The following is a 17,866-nucleotide window of genomic DNA, read 5'->3' on the forward strand; positions in this document are numbered from 1 at the left end:
TATTACTCTGTGGTGATTTACATAACTCATTGGATATAATTTGTCCACAGGTCACTCCAAACACCGCAGCTCCACGCTGTAGACACAGACACACCCTTGCTTTTCATTCCATGCCCATAAATCGATCCAGTCTGAGATAATTGCTTTGGCAATTCCACTGTCATGGGTAGTAGAGTGTGTGCAAGTGCAAATCTATGCACTCTCTGTTTTTATTATGTGTGTGTGTCTTTCTGAAGTAATAGCATGGTGCAGTTGGGGAGCTGAAGTGAACCAGAGGCAGGGAGTAATCCCCTCCAGTAGTGCTTTGTTCCATCAGCAGGACAGAGTGGGATCTACTTTGCACTGACAGAAAGGGCTGGGGTCGCTCTGCATGGCTACCCGAGCTGTCGGCAAGGACAAGAAACAAGGCCTCTGCGCGGAAAACTGCTGATGCCAGCCTCTCTCAAGATTAGTAAATGCTGGAGATGAATAGATCATGTTTTCAGATGAAGAGAGAAAAACAGAGAGAGAGCGTTTGGAGAAATAAACAAAGTCAGAGTTCAAATCGGAACATCTGCGCAGATTCTATTCTCATACAACAGCTCCTCCAATCTCATGAAAACTCGTTAAGCTGATTTCGCTTCTCCCTCTGACCAACTGCAAGAGCTTTGAAACCCCAAATAAAGACCAGAAACAAACAACAAACAACTACAAAAGACTTGGTGGCAGTAGTCCCAGAAAAGAGAGAGATTTCAGACAAATCCTGCTGTGCTTTTCAGAGGCGGGATGTAGCTTCTCATCTGCTCCAGGGGGATTGGACTAAGGCAGAAGACCACGGCGTTTGGAGAAACGGGGAGAAGGGAGGAGATGAAGGTTTAGGATTCGCCCTTGCCGGAGCTTTAGTGTTCCATCATTAAATTGGGGCAAACACGATTTAATGCGATCAACAAAGACTGGAAGGGAAGAGCATAAATCACTGAGGGCAAGTATTGTATTAGCAACAAATAAGTGGCTGTGGGCTGCACGGGCTGGACCTTGAGATGTGGCTACAGAGGCTTGGCTTGTGTACTGAAGCAAAAAAAAAAAAAGGAAAAAAAAGGGGAACAATCTTTCAAGACTTTGCAGAATGACTGCACCAGTGCTTTCAAACTTTATATAATTGGTTCCTAAATGTAAATGCTTCAGCCAAAAGCACTGGACCAAAAGCTGTATAGACGGTGCTTTCTCACCAGTGTCATTCCCTGTCAACTAACATTTATAGGAAGTGAGTGACGAGTCAAAAACAACAAGGGCTGTCAAAAAATAACCCTGAAGATCCCTGTCCAAATTATTTCTCAGTACGAATACACTTGCCCACTCTCACAATAAAATGATTCAAGTCTGCTCCTGTGTGCCAAATTTCCATAAAGATTGAAAGCTTATTTTGGAGCAATTAAGATCTATTCCTAGTTGTGGCGTTGCCAGATTGCTGCCTTTGCCAAATTACCTGTTCTCATTTCGCTGCGTGTATCTTGGCTGGGGGTCAGCGTCTCCATCATTAACATCATAGCTGGCTGCAGGGTCCTAGGAACAACATGAAAAGTTAGGACTCCAGTCATACCGTTTTATTTGTTCTTATTTAACTTTAACTTGTTTTCATGTTTTCATTTTTCTCTGACAATCTGTGGAGGTGCGGAGGCTGCACAATTATGACCAAAAGGATAAACACAATTATTTCAATAATTATTAATATCACGATTTCTTCTGAAGATTATTTACTGATTTGGGGGGAAAATATTTTTACTGCACTTTCACATTTAAATAAACAGAACACTGTTTTTACCTCCATGTTGTGCCACATTCCTACTCAAGTACAAATATTTGCATCAAATTTACACTGGTTCTTATTCACAGTTCACCTCCTACGAGCAAAATATAAATCAGCTATAAATGTATATGCATTTTTTACTCAAAATTAAATAAACAAAGCACTGCTTACATTCCTGCTAATTAAAAAATCTTTGCATAATAAGACTCAAAGGTCCAGTGTGTAGGATTTTAGGGGACACACTGGCAGGAATTGAATTTAATATATGTATGTTCTCTTTAGTGTATAATCACCTGAGAATAAGAATAGTTGTGTTTTCATTATCTTAGTATGAGCTGTTTATATCTACATGTCTCTCTGGAGACTACCATGCTGCACCGCTACAGAATGGACAAACCGAACACTGACTCTAGATAGATAAACTGCTTTATTCAGTGTTTTTACCACTTAAAACCACTGGCTCCATTTTATTTGGAGATGAAAAAAACAACCTGTGCAGATAATTCTGCTCCTGCTAAAAAACCTGAACATCTGGATCTTAATTTATTGGAGAGAAAGGGTGAGCACAGATCAGGAGGTGCTAAGCTAGCGGCCTATCTCTGACATGCCAAACAGCGTTCGAGAAACATTGATTTTTAATGAGAAACTGTTTTATTCAGTGTTTTTACCAGTTTCAGTCACGTGGTCTGTTTGTTTTGGAGAGGAAGAGACCTCGGTGGATAATTTGGCTCCTGGTAAAAACCTCCTGGACGATGAACACTGAAGGAATTCTAACAAGGAATCTTACACACTGGATCTTTAACATAAGGTTCTTCTTCACCTGAATTCAATGCATCTGCTAGTAGCAAAATACGAATAATCTTGTAACCAAAATAAAGGCTAACTTAAAATAAATAAGACATCTTCCATTCCATCTAAATACTGCAGTCAATCATGTTAATTTAATTGTGGGAAGCCAAAATTGCATTTGAGATTAACATTGGATTAAGCCTTAAGAGGTGTGTCAACTGCTTTATACTTGTTTGTATCTTTGACTTACATAATTGCTGATGAGGTCAGGGTGGTCTTTCTCAATGCCGTCATCCAGGATAGTCACCACTACACCTCTTCCTGTGTAGCCTTGAGCCCATGCTGTTTCAGTATTCAGGTCTTGATGCATTGGGTTGGACTGCAAAAGACACAAGGGTTTTGTTCAGCTGTCAATCTGCTGTGACTGACACGTCCCAGACAGACCGACAGAAAAGGTCTATGGGTGTCAGGATGGCTTAAATCATCCCCAGAGACCTTTTATACTTGCTGCAGAATGTTATATTAAAAACACAAATGCTCACTACAAAAATAAACACCAACACATAAAATAGGCAGATCAGAGGTGGTTCATGGACACTTAAAATCCAATTTTAATGCATCACCCCGACAGGCCTGCCTCAGGCTGAGCTGCCCAGTGTGAGCATCCTCCTGTAGTTAAGCTGTCAGAAAAAAGACTGACAACCTGTTGCAGGTCAGAAATCTTGGTAAGAGCATTTGCCTCTCCCACAGAAGAAATAGCAGTCTGCAAGTGTTGAGAGGAGGGGGTGGGAGACAAACAGGGGGGATTTGGAGTGGTAAAGTGTGATTTGGATGGATAACAGAAAAATTTGTATGGTGAGAAGAAGTATGAGCAGAAGTGAGCGCTGGAGGTGAAGGAGATGGTTATAGATAAACACGAGTAGGAATGGAAAAGACATCACAGACGATCTTCTTCGCCCCCTCCTCTGTTTCCTGCTGATTTTCCTCCACAGGGTACGACTCCTGCATGTGCACTTCTGTGAGGACGCCTGGATGCTTAGGTAAGTAAATTCTTGGATGTAGGCTTTGAACTGGCACCGACACCATTCAGTACACATTTTAAGTGAATGTTTGCTACAAACTGCACCAGAATAAACCAACACAAAAGCCCTCTAAATACATTAAACTGGTTGTACTACCAAGACAAAACTTCAGCACTGGTGGCATATGCCTTAAGCTGAACCGCCTTTGTTTGGTTTTTAAACTGTGCAGAATACTTTATATAGGAGGGTAAAAAAAAAAAGGTTTAAGTCTTGAGAAGATTGGAGGTCTAATGCTGAATGGCAGAGGTGGTTTCACAACTTCTATTCACTGGTGATTAATGTCTGGGATAGTCACTGTTGTCATTAATCCGTTGCAGTGACACAGGTTTTGTGCATATAAAGAAGGAAAAAGGGGAGATTAAGGCAAATTGAAGCATCCCCAATGAAAAGCTGTGAATAACGAAATAGACACAGAGTCAGGGCCATTTGCTATCAATGTTTCACAGGTGATACAGTTCAGCAGTCGATCTCTCCTGACATTTCATTTTCCATTCAACCCAGCGTCTTGGGATGCATTGTATCACACCTTTGACTGTGGAAACCTTGTGTTGGTGGTGAAGATGATGATGTGACTAAATCCATCAGGGTTAGTCCAAAAGACAGCAATTCAATTTATGCTTATCTGACTGACCATGAGGGAATTAATAACTCCTGCCACTGTGATAATGAATACATCTTTAAATCAGGTATCCTTACAAGCGTCTGCAGAGCTGAGTGCTGTGCTGTGTCAGACGGGGCTGAATGAGGAGGCCTTCAACGTTTAATTAGAAATAATTGCAGAGTAGAAACTGAAAAATGTCCAAGACAGCAATTTGCTAAGAACACATATGAATGCAGAAGACAGTTTTCTTCCAGGCTTCAAAATCTTAAAAGGCATTCTGAATTGAATATGAAAAAAAAAAAAAAAAAATCCATATATATTCTTCTGGCTGTGCGCCTACCTACTAATTTATTTGTTGGTTATGTCACACAGATGCAACTTTAAAATGCTACTGCAAAGTACACAGTGTGTGCTACTTTATGAATAATACACATATAATGAATGTCTGAACTTTTCAATTTCATTTTTGCATATAATGACAGACTCATTAAGTTGAGGCTGTAAAGATAAGAGACAATCACACACCAGGTACCACTGCTTGGGGAAATCAGGGTCGGTTGGGTCTTCGTAGATATCCCTCTTCTTCCTTTTTTTCACCACTTGCTGCTCCGCCCACAGGACCTGGGGCACCCACACACACAAAAACACACACAGAGAAAATTCATAGTTTACCAAGTTATCTTCACATGCTATTGTGTCGTTATGAATGTTCTAATTTCAGAAACTGTTGCAATGTCCCACAGACAGTGGACATGAAAAAAACAAGGCCCCAGCTGTGTTCCAAAACCAATAACTAGAGAGAGAGGCAGAGATGTGAAGCAAATCTAATTTATTTCATCCCTGAGATGCTGAAGGAAAGTGGCTGCTGTACAGTGTGCCAGAGAGAAAGCGCCTTTGAAGTCCTGGAGGCTGCTGGGGTATGCACAGGATTGGTCGGGGTGGGTGACAGTAAATGCTAATACCACAAATAGTAAATGTCATTTTATAGTTTGGTTTCTGAAGTTGAAAAAAAAAAAAAAAAAAGACACTTGCTTCCAAACACGCTTGCCAAAAGGCGCACAATAGCAAATCATTTAATGTCTGTCCACTCGCCAGTTAATGTGACTGGTGCACTCAGCATTTTTCTGTTCTTCTGTCAGGCTTATATCTGCGTATTTTTTGCTCCGTGAACATGATTGACAGTAGTGAGGATGATTAAAGACACCCGTAGCATTTGATATTTGTTCAGATTTGTCCAGACTGCCAAATATATATTTGGCACATCTCACATTGTGTATTGATAACTGAGCATTTCATATCCAAGCTGTGAGACAAAATCTGATAAAGGCTGGCACTTCGTAACTTTAATCAATCAAAAATATTCCCACTTCTAAAAAAAACAAAAGCCTAGTCAGGTGATAAGAACGTATCGCAAAGAATAGGAAGATGTTGGCCAATCAGAAGCCTGGAGCAGTGACCTTTGTGTTGCATTCTGACGCCTCTGTTCCTCAATATAGTGGAGGAGTAACTGTACATTTATGTGTAAAGTCCTGTTGGCAAGATTAGAGCCAGCACTATTTCTGTCACTTCAGCCACTGCATGAAATGTCGCCTCATTTGTGAGGCCTCACAAAGGAGATAATTGCACATACACTGATTCCTCAAACCAAGAACGCAGTTTTTTATTTGTTGACACGTCAATACTGAAAACAGTTTCTGAAAATCTTCACACTGGAGTTTAACAAAAGATCTATTTTCAGTGACCTAAAAACAGTTTGCAGGAGGACAAAAGGCCACAATGCAAAGAAGAATGTGAAGTTTGAAAGCACATAAAACACTGCTTTCACTGCTTTGTTTGAATATGGAAGACACAACCAGGCAGTGACTCTCATTACATTCTCACAGTTAAAGCATTATTCCACCTAATGTCCCAGATAAGCATCTTAACAATGCTTTCATGTCTGTCTTTAATACAATGATTTTTACATAAACAAATTAGACATGTAATAGACAGAACCATCTGGTGTGAAGGATCTGTTGCATTGCTTCGACAAACATTACACTGTATTCTAATTAAACGAAAGGCATTGAGCTATTCAAATAATATTTTAACACCAACTTAGAGTGTTCCTAATGCCGCAGAGGGAACGTGCGTAGATGGAGTGAAACTAAAGAAGAGACGCTTAACTTCTGAAGCAGTTTAAGCAGATGCTGTTGTGCATTATTATTGTCAGTGATGAATGCATCCTTTGCTGAATTTTCGCTGAAGGTGATGAAGCTTAAACTGAATCCACTTTTGTGTCAAGAGCACTCAAGTGAAGCATGTCTAAACTTGTGTATTCCCTGCACAATGCCTGGCAAACTCTGAAGGACCAACCTCTTTTTCTGAGTATTTAAGTTCCTTTCAATCCCTTTTTCCTCCTTTTTGCTTTGTTGCTGTCAGAGTTGTTTCTAGGAGTGAACGCTTGATTTCTTGATTACATGCTCTTACAGTATAGAGCACGTGGTCTGAATGAGAACGGGTTCTTTGCAGCTACTGAGGGCAGTGAAGCTCCTAACCTAGTTGAATACTTTGCCTCAGAGAATGAAGCCATTAACCTTATTCGAGCGACCCCAGACTAATTAACATTTATCTCATTTCATTACATTTATAACTGCACACGACTGACCTCGTTGCACTGCTGCCCACTGCACAGCACATTATTATCAGAGCGAAATTACAACCGATAGATGAATCAGATGATTATCTGGATAAGGCCATTTACTGTAGAATATAGTGTTTCATTTATACAGCCAATTAATGCATATGATTGAGAATTCGCACATTCAACTCACAACCTACTTATATAACATCGCCTTAGGAAAACTGACATTCAGTGTCATAAACCTAATGTAAGCTGATCTTTTTACTTGTGGAATATTTTAAGTATATGTGCGAAAACCCACTCTTGAGAAAAACAAGGTCTGATCGATAACTTCCAGAAGACCAAGCCAGTGATGGAGAACTAATGAGTGCACGGAGATATACAGTACAAGCACCACCCTGAGGTCTGGGACACATATTAGACAAACACAACCACACAAAGAAGCAATCACGAGACAAGAAGAAGGTCTCAACGTGGCCTAGGTCTGTGATCTGCTTGAGCAACACACTATTTGTTCCATCCCTCGCACAGTGTCCTGAGGGCTTTCCTGTCTGACGACTAAGGAAAAGCTGTGCTGGTATTGTCTGTAATGCAGGGAGACAGCCTAAGCTTTGATCTATAGATCTGTGTTTCCACAGTTTATGGAGGAGGAAGATATATAACAATAACAACAACTATTACCATACTACACCATTTTAAAAGTGGTTCTAAGTCAAGTGGATGGCAGAGTAATGAAATGTAAATGGACCGACCACTTGAAGTGCTTTTACACTACACACATTCACCCATTCAGACACTGGCGGCCAAGGCTACCATACAAGGTGACACTTGCTACTCAGTTAAACATACACACACAAGTTTCTAGCAACCCTATTACACTCATTTTCAGAATTTCCATGCTGTTTTTTTCCTATTTTTTACAGCTGTGCCTATGTGGCTTATAGGCAACAGTAAGTTAAATTAAACCAAACACATCCCAGCTTAAAGTATTAAAGTTAAATATAGTATTAACTTTTGAAATAAAACAAAAGGTATAAATTAGAAAAAAGGAATGTTGGACAAAAAAAAACTAAAGAATACAAGTAAAAGAAAAGGTAAAAGGTTAGGGAGAAGATATGTATGTACTGTAAAATATATAGGCGGATTTTGATCTATGTTAGCAGGCAACAGCTGGGCGCCAACTTTTAATAAATATTTCTTTTGGGAGTCTCAAGGAGTACACTATCTGTTCCATCTGGTAAATTTCCCATACCTTTTCAGTCCACATATTATATGTCGGGGGTCAGGTTGTAGCCACTTGATTGTAATGCTTTTAAGTGCTGCTGTTGTCAACATTTGCAGAAGGTATTTCTTTGCTTTTAGACCTAATATTGCTGTCCTTGAATCTTTTGTGAAATTTTGGAGAAATATTTTTCTAAGTGCATCAGAAAGCTCTTCCCAAAATGTACTTAACTTAGTGCATGTCCAAAATATGTTGGTATGGTTAACAATGTGTGTACCACAGTTTCTCCGACATTTATTTGAGTATGTTGAGCCCATTTTAGCCACTATTTCTGGTCCCCGAAAAAAATCTCATTGCCCACCTTCCATCTTAAGTCCCTTCAAGTATCTGAATAGATTACTATGTGTGCACCAGTACATACTCCCTCCCATTTGTCCTGTGGTATGTCTGTATGCATTTCAGTTTCCCATCTCCATTTTATATGTAATATACTGTTAAGAGTCATGCTTGAAAATATCGGATAAAAATGACCTACAACTTTTTTGCCCCCATTTCCTATTTGTACTTTTATCAAAAACTCCTCAATTGGGGTTGGCTCCAAAACTTAATTCCACTCTTGATGTTTGTTAGAAAATGTCTTAATTGTAAATATCTAAAGAAGTCTGTTTTAGGAAGCATATATTCCTCCCTTAACTGTACAAATGACTTGAGGCTGCCATCATTACAGAGTTGGGGTAAATTAGTGAGTCTGTCCATTTTCTAAACTGTGCATCTATAAGGGAAGGGGTTAAGTCATTTACACATCCAATGTTGATTAGCTCTGATAATTGCTGTGGGCAATCCTAATAACAGTTTTATTATCCTCCAAATTTTAATTGTGGCTCTGGTCCATTCATCCATTTGAGTTTCCCTTAGGGGGACATCTACAGTAGGAAAGGCAAAGTCTGTAGGGGCCATACACAGACGTTTTTTTCTAAATTGAGCCAAACCGCTAATCTTCTGATAAGTGGACTGATAAGTGGATAACCTGCTCTACCTGCAGAGCCAAAGCCACTCAGGAGGTAGAGTGGCCACAGACCCCCAGAGACCACACCACAACAATAACAACAACAGTGACGAACAGTATTGTTGGGACACATTCAGAGCAATTTGCTGACCAATAAAAACTGACAGCCAATCAAAATCTATACGAATTCAAAGGGCGTCACAGCTGGAGCACCACTGTTTACTGAAGGTTATTGTTTATTAGCATGGATGCTCACATCTTTATCATTATAATTATCGTTATAGGTATGGACAGCTCTTAAATCTGGTGATATTAATTACTTTGTTATTAACAATAAATCCCATGAAATAACCAAATCCAACATTGAACTTATCCTACAGACAGTGCTTTCAAAGTCAAATATAGCTTATTCCTCTATGCCATAAATCTCCATCCTTGTCCAGAGACTATTAAAAAACCATCAGTGAGCCATACATTATGATAAACGTGGGCACTGTGGTTTATTTGATCCCACATACACTTTTCTTATATCATAAATCAGTATTCCCCAAACAACGGCTCAGATTTTTTTTTTTTTTTTTGCAAATTACTGAATAATTTCATTTCTCAAGGTCTCTACAAATATTCAAACAAAACAATCTAAGAGAGATGAATCACTCTTTCAGAGTTCAGCTGGTCACAACCCATGGATGTATGCAACTGTCTTAAACACTCACTAGTGCAGAAAATCTGCTGCTGAAAATAGTCTCCAACACATACATTATTTCCTGCTGTCCCTCCTGTGACTCACACCAAAACAATTACATCTTAGAAACTGGTGGGCTGGGGGCTAAGTGCCACAGACAAGCTATAAAGAGACGAACTAACACATTGTAGGTTTTGGTTTTTTCATCGGATATGTTGACAAATCCAAGGCTATTGAATATTTCCAACCTTATCTTTTGACATGAAGGCCTTAGCCCAGGGAAGTGCACACAAAGTGCAGTCTTACAGCCAGAGACAGAGTGAGAGACAGATGTAGGGTAAGGTCCTTCAGAAACACAGCTTGCAGTAAGCTGCCTTGCACTGTGGTTTGCACAAAACCAACAGCAGCCACCCCAAAACAAATCGATTCATTCCGTCATAGAAAAGGTGTGGGGTGTGGAGAGGAGATGACAAACAACCCTCGTAAGCATAATGGTAAAAGCTTATACAGCTGCCAATGTCGTCATGCCGCTGTGTGATAATTCAAAGGGGATGGCGATAAGCGGCATGTTAGCACCATGGAGAGACAGCGGAGGTAATGTGAGAGACGGCAGCTGGATTACAGAGAGGAAACACTGTAACAAGCTCAGAGCTAAGCATTGACTAATCTAAATCCAACTATTATGTTTTCACTGCCTTTTAAATGTGTGTTCTTTGAACCAGGTGAAGCAGAACCTTTTCTATTTCCTTTTCCAGGGATCAGATGGTTACACACACATACTTACACTCTCTCTCTCACACACACACACACACACACACACACACACACATGATTATACAAATGCACATAAATAAAAACATATAGACACAAACCCACTCACTTACACAGTGGTGCTTTTTGGCAGTGGTCATGCTTTGCCTGAGGTTTGGCCTGTTTCTGGTTGAGTGGGTGGGCAGATAACCTAGGGACAAACTGTTGCTCCTTAGCCAGACACCTGACGGCCCAGATAGCTGGGGGTTCAAGCACGGTGTTAAGTCGAACCACTAAGAGAGAGGAAGCCTGTGAGATGGAATCTCTTCCGTCAAAAATGTCTTTATCTTCCTGGCTCTGCTGCAAGAGCTCTAGGTTTCAGTGCAAGTTTCAAGTTCTTTATTCTTATCATGTGCGCAAAGATTACAAAGAAGGAGTTGCTGGCAATGAAAATCTTAGGCCTCAGGCATCCTCCAGCTACGCTCATTAAATATCTAGCAAAAAGAAATCACACAAGTAAAAGCAAAGATCTGAGTCAAAGACATAAAGAAGTGCAAGTCAAGATATAGGGCTAAAAAATAAACATAGATAAAATAAGGGTTGAGCCAAATACTCAAACAAAACAAGTATCCAGTACAGATAACGTACTTTTTAAGAGCGCGAGAACCATCTGAGGAAAATGTGTCAATATCCGCATTTGTGATGCAGGTGAATCCTCATTTGGTTAGCTGTCTTCAATCTCTTCCCCTTGTGATCACAAATGATCTCAAGCTCAATCCTGAGCTTGTTCTGTAAATAGTTTTCAAATAAATAATGAGTATAGCAACTACTGATCAACCAATTATTAATTTAAACCCACCTCAATGTTAAACCTGCCCATTCTGAGTACAAATACGGATACAGATAACTGACCCTTTACTAAGACCCACCCCCGGGCGCAGACTGGCCAATCATAACATAACATTACGTAGCTCAGACCAGGGTCTGACAACGACACAGCTGTGCTCCATTGACTCTAATGCAATCATTTCAGATTACCTGGAGAGGTTGGATAGGATATATATTTCTTGCTGTCCCAAAACCAAAATCAATCCCTGAAAAGTGTAGGGTTAGCTAGCTAGCTACTGAAGATATAGCCTACTGAATGTATACACATGCTGCTTTTGCTTTTTAATGATTACAACAGTAAAAAAAATACCTACCCTGCTGTACAGGGACCAATGAAGAGAAGCAGGGAAACTTTGCTGACATTCAGCCAGCTGTGTGTCATCGCATTGTGCGCAGATTAGCATTGTTTGACATCCCCCCGGAGATCCCTGCCCGTCTGGCGGCAGAGGTCCAGGTGCTGGCAGCAGCACGGGAGTGAAGCCAAACACCGTTCATCTGCACACACTGCAATGCCACACAGCTGGTTCAAAATCAATGAAATATTCATTGTCTGTTTACTTTTACACTGTGATCTGTAGCCTATAGTTCGGCTTTAGCTTCTAACTATCTTTCTCTTTTTAACCTGTTGTTACTGCCAAGTCAGTTTGACATCCTGGATATATCCTTCAAACACAGACTGTAGACCCCTCTGTCTGCTTCTCTCTGGAATCACTGTTTCACTTTTCCAAAAAATACGATAATATTTCTTCAGGGAGTGCAGTTAGTGCAGTTAGTAGATAATGGTGTACTCACTCACCCCTACATAAAACATAAATAAAATAATATAAATGTGTGTAGACAGTATTGCACATTAATAAACAGAATGTAATCAGGAATATAGTAAATGTACTCTATATTCATAATGAGAAGAGATAAATATATGTACAGAGGTGTGAACCATTTATAAAAAAGTAACTAAAGTATACAGGGCTCAACAATAAGGATTGCTCGATTGCCCGGGGCAAGTAAAACTCATGGTCAGGCATGTAAACTAACAACTCACTTGCCCGATCGGGCAAGTTGCTAAAAATTGTAAAAGTTAATAACTAATTGATAAAATAAATGTATTTTAAACCGTGCTCTTCGGGTCTGATGCAGCGGTCTCTCTGCCTGAAGTCACAGGCACAGCTGTGTAACAATGTCCTGCCCACAGCCCCCATTGATATTATTTTGCGCAACTAACGCTTCATATAATAACATAACAACATACTATTTATGGTGTTATGTCATCGTGTCATTTCTGTCTCTACATGGTCACGCGTTAACAATTCTCCTCTGCTCTCTGTATCTCGCACGGCGGAGTTCCGCCACAGACACAGGTGAACACGCTAGAGCGGCTCAGGCCGTATTTTCCTGACCAAACCTGACCCCGGGCCCGGCGCAGTTTGTCAGCTGACAAAGTTATTGTTATGGACACTGTGTAAATAACCATTGCTGTTACGCACAGACAAACACGCTGCTCGCACAGCAGCGTAGCACGGCACTCATGCTGAGCTTGTGTTGCGTTCAGGCGTTGTCACATAAATAACAACTTCCAGCACTTAAATAGGTCATAGCATGAAACAGCAGCATGTCAAGTGACTTTTTACTTTTATTATATTCAATACAATTGTATGTTCCTAAATCTTGAGACACCTCATATGTAAGCTAGACAGACATTTCACCTGCTCATACTGTGCACACATGTACTGTCTGTGCTTAGTCCTAAAGAGCCCTTCTGGTGCCAGTAGATACATAGAAACATCCCAGCAGGCTGTGCTTTGCAAGCATACAAAAAAGTTTCACGCATGTGAAAATTATTTTTCATGCGTGTGCTTCACCTCCGCTGCTACAACTCCATCCTAGGGGAAACACTGCTGTGTGCGTTTTGTGCAACAGGTGGATGTGGTAGTCTACTGGTAGAGTAGAGAGAGAGCTAAGTTGCGTTGAAGTAGAGTAGAGCAGGGCAGAGAGATGGAAGCAAAATATATTAAACCCAGTGTTAATACAGCAGAACTGGAGAGAGGGGTGAAAAATAAATAGAGGTGGGCATGGTTCAAGTAGGGCGCAAAATTATAGACGGAGAATGATTGACACATTTTTCACTTTAAGCCCTGACACTGTCATATTTGTGTAGGAATTAAGCTACAATACATGACATATGTTGTTTTAATTAATAAATACAGTGTGAATAAAGATTACATAACATGAAAATAACTGCAGTCTTTGTTAATTGATAGCCGCTTAAATTAAACAATTTTTATAAGGTAAGTAAAAACTGACTTCGGGCAAGTAGATCTGTGACCAACTTGCCCGACCGGGCAAGTGAAAAAAAACCTTAGCGTTGAACCCTGGTATATAAGCCTATTAAAAAAGTCAAGATGCCTTCTCTCTCATTTAGTATTGCCAAATGGCACACACAGTATAAAAGCAATCTAGGCACACAGTAAACCTTTCTATACACTTTTCCATTTATTAAAGAGGACAGCTTTTCCACTGAGTGTCTCTTACTAGTCTTGTGGTTTTGCCAACAGTTCATTCTGCATTTTATCCCTCACCATTACAACTAAAATCCAGTATAGGACATCATTAAATCCTTCTTGGTGACAATGACAAAATCCTTGCCTCTGTCACTGCCTATACTAAATCCCATTTGTTGCTGATTTTGGAGCTCTCAGAACAAATCTTTTAACTATCTGAGTGCTACAGTACTTTCCCAGCTCCCGGGCAGACACCTCTAAACCCATATGCCCACAGACCCTTGTTAACATCCGATTTGCCTGACCCTTGACACCGATGGCCTCACTGAATGTCACCATATCTCACTAATGATGTCTTGGGGCTTCAGCACTTGTCAGACCACATCAGTCCCTCTCCTCAGCCAGCTTGACTCGGGCTCGGGAAAAGCTACAGAGCCACAGAGTAGTCCTTGGGCTTTACTTGGCAGGCCTTCTTTGCTACAGATGGCCTAAGTCTGTTCTCGCTTCATAACTGCCCCCTTTTAGCACCAGTCAGGTACCTCTCAAGATGCTTTTAAATAGAAGCCATTTCCACCGCTGCCTCCAGTGTTTCCAATGTAAACATGACAGCAGCGTGTTGCTGAGTCAGGTGGCAGCAGGGCTGAAAGAGAGGGTGTTCACCTACAGCACAATGTACAAACATAGCTGTGCTATTTGTTGCTGATGCCCAGGGTTGACAGTTGCTTAACTTTTCTTTGACATCAATCAACAAACTCTTCAGGGGAAAGGCTTTATTTTTAGTGATGATTTTATCTGACCATACTAGTATCATTGCAAAATTGTTACAGTGGTCAAACCACACTCAAATATGACCACAGTAAGTTTTCTGTATTCTGGTCAGGGTGGAAAAGCCTCTGAAGCAGTTTTTTGAATGAAGTAGCTGCTCCTCTTAGGACACATTCACACTGGCACATTTTGGTCCGCATTAAACGAACCCCGGTCTGCTTCCACAGATATTTCAGTTCGTTTGGAGTGGTTTAAACGCTCATTCAAACTCTGGTGAGGACCAAACAAGAGAACCCTGGTCTACTTGAAAACTGGGGGTATCGGTTCACTTGCAAGTGAACCCTGGTGTGGTTCACTTGCAATGGAAAATGCAAACGGACTATCTAGTGAACCAAAGAGAGGAAGTGAACCAAAGAGAGGAAGTGAAGTAGAGCGCAGTGTACTTTGGGTAGAAAAAACAAAGCCAACAGTGCAAACCGGGAGAAGCAGAGGTAAAAAACAATTAGGTTTGAACACCAAATTAAAAACAGAAACCCCAAGATTGCATTAATGTGGAGTTTGTGGTGACCACGCCGGCTGAAGGGAGGGATTTCCGTTTTCGGTCCTGGCCAATCAGTGAGCCAGGTTTTCTTCTTTCTCATGCTTTTTATTCTTCCTGGTCAGTGGTCGTTTTGGGCAATACTTCCCCCAGACGAGCAGCTGTTGTAACTGCGTGACGTTGTCCAGGCTGTTTGGTCCGATTTAAAAAGTGCAGTGTGAAAGTGAACTGAACCAAATGAAGGTGTGAAATTTTTCCCAATCGAACTGTGTTCCCTGGACTATCCTGGTGTGAATGCGCTCTTAGGATTCACAAGTGCATCAATATTAGGTTTGTAAAGTCACCCTGTGGGCCGACCTGGAGCCTCTGGTGGGCTGGTTCTGGACCACGGGCCATATGTTTGACACCCCTGGTTTATAGAATCAGGTCATCCAAATCCCAAATAACACATTCCCCTTTTTACAACAGGAGGAACTGTATCTTGTCATGCTGATAGATTTTTTCTTTTTTAGGTTTTGAGATTTTTGCCACTGAGTTCACACACAATGGAGGTGAGGAGCATTTTGTTTGCGGCACTCGAAGCATAAAAATATGTCGAACAACAACGTCTCCTCCACATTTCTCACTGTCAACAGAACTATTTTCTACATTATTTTCTTGAAAACAAATAAAACCATTCAGAGCGAGCACATTCCAAAAAGTGTGAAAAGGTAGCACGTCTCAAACTTCCAAGTCGAGGAGGACAAAATACTCACATTCCACTTGTTTATTTGGCTCACATCACAAGAAAAATATTCTTAAGCATTTCAGCACAGAGCCTTCATCAGAGTGTTATATTTTATTCACAACAAGGCTTGTGGAGTATCAATATATTTGACCTGTGTAGCATTTTGCTCACTTATAGTCCAAACATTTCCTCCCTCAGCAGCCCAGGTGTGAATAAAAGCAGCAAAGCCCTGTGAACACAGCTTGCAAAAAGTTGTGACATTCTTAGACTTAAGAATGTACCAAATTAACCTTTATAGCTGCCACAGTTATTGTCCGCCCACAAACTGAAGAAGTATGAAGTTCATTTAAAAAGTGTTTGTTTCATTTTGATTAGAAGCACAACCCACTAATGTGGGCTTCTGATAGCAAGTAAATTTATTTTTTTCATATAGGCCTGTTATTAGCATATCTCCTGTTGCCTTCACAAGACAGCAATGTAATAATCTATAAATCTCACATCTAATTACCATTTTTATGTACGAGGAAGTTGTTGGTTTTTTTTTTTAAAGATTTTATCAAGTGTTTCCTTGAGGATTATTTTCCCAGCAGTGTAGACTCAGGTCAAGAGTAATATGTTTAATGTGAATTTAATCAGTGTAAAGAATGTTAAAAATGAACCAACAAATTTGTTCCCAGGCAGTGCATGAACTTTATTATATAAAGAAACTCAAGAGGCCTTCTAAATACAGAAAAAGGCTCTTGTTGACTCAAAACAGGACAGAATATAAGCTTTCTGCCCTTCTCCACTTTCTCTTCTGACTTCCACTGTCATTTTCAGAGTCTATGAGAAATATAAGAAATATCATTTTGTTTTTTACCTACAATAGAAATAATGATGGAAACTGCCAGACCTTTCTCTTTTGTAGGAGCAGTGCAAACATATATGTAGTATAGATATAGGTCTGGCAACGCAAGAATGCTTTTCTCTAAATCCCTACCAAGAAAAAATAACTTCCTTCCACTATGCTGGCATTTCCATGCTGACTCAATTACATCTGGTATACACGGAGGCTGAGATTTTTCAGAGTAATAGTATGCCAGGTATAAATAGTTGGTTGGGCCGTGTGCAAATTCAGAACCAGATGTCCAAATGAAGATGACATTCATGGATGGAAAATGTTCTTGTTTTCCGATGTTAGACTGATAAATGCCAATTTTCTTCTCTAGTTAACATTCAGGTGCAAATAATTATTTTACAAGACTGGAGAAAAGGCGAGGCCAAACACTGCGACAGTCACAGCTGTTGTGTTGTTTGGGTGGGTTTATTTTGCATATTTACAGCTATGTGGTACCTCAGATTGGGTCAGGGGGACAGATGGAAGGACCGGCGTGGACCGAAAAGAATACAGACTTTGAGCTTTCATTGATGCTGGCATCCTGTTCTCTTGTGATATACGCTCTCTGTGTGTAATCCAATCTGTCTTTTGGCCTTTTGTTGCTGACATAGAGTGCTGCAATGAGTTGTGTGAGAGCTGACAACGGTCTTACCTGCGGTTCTTTTTGCAGTCTGATGTGCATCCCCCTGTGGCCAGACAAAGCCCTCTTCTCCACTGCGTGATGCCTGAAGTGATAATAATCTCCAAAAACCTACACACAAACATAAAAGGAAAGGCAATGAGTTCACCTGCAGCAACAGGATGGCCGAATAACACTCTGTGCCAGCCGAGGCATTCGCAAGCACACCAGCCAATGTGCAGACAGTGTTCGTTCTGGAAACGAGCTGAAAACACATCCATTTGGACATCAGAGTCTGGCATTTTCTGTCCATGTTCAAAGCTAAATGAGTATCTATTACTGCACTGGCTAGTAGAAGCCATTATTTTATTAGCACCCGTAACATATTGCGCGAGTCTCAGCCACAGAAG

General features: G+C 40.5%; 1 protein-coding gene across 2 annotated transcripts in view; it reads right to left on the reverse strand.

Moving 5' to 3' along the window:
* The window catches only part of furinb (furin (paired basic amino acid cleaving enzyme) b), a 102,485-nt gene that overhangs the window by 41,298 nt on the left and 43,321 nt on the right, over nt 1-17,866 (reverse strand). For both annotated transcript variants that reach the window (XM_033635845.2, XM_078168013.1), the window contains 4 exons: nt 17,490-17,588; nt 4,784-4,879; nt 2,826-2,954; nt 1,466-1,542 (listed from right to left, as the gene is read on the reverse strand). In XM_033635845.2, the coding sequence (XP_033491736.2) occupies nt 1,466-1,542; nt 2,826-2,954; nt 4,784-4,879; nt 17,490-17,588 (401 nt within the window). The remainder of the gene's footprint in view (nt 1-1,465; nt 1,543-2,825; nt 2,955-4,783; nt 4,880-17,489; nt 17,589-17,866) is intronic.

The sequence above is a fragment of the Epinephelus lanceolatus genome, chromosome 5, assembly GCF_041903045.1.
Source record: "Epinephelus lanceolatus isolate andai-2023 chromosome 5, ASM4190304v1, whole genome shotgun sequence".
NCBI lineage: Eukaryota > Metazoa > Chordata > Actinopteri > Perciformes > Serranidae > Epinephelus > Epinephelus lanceolatus.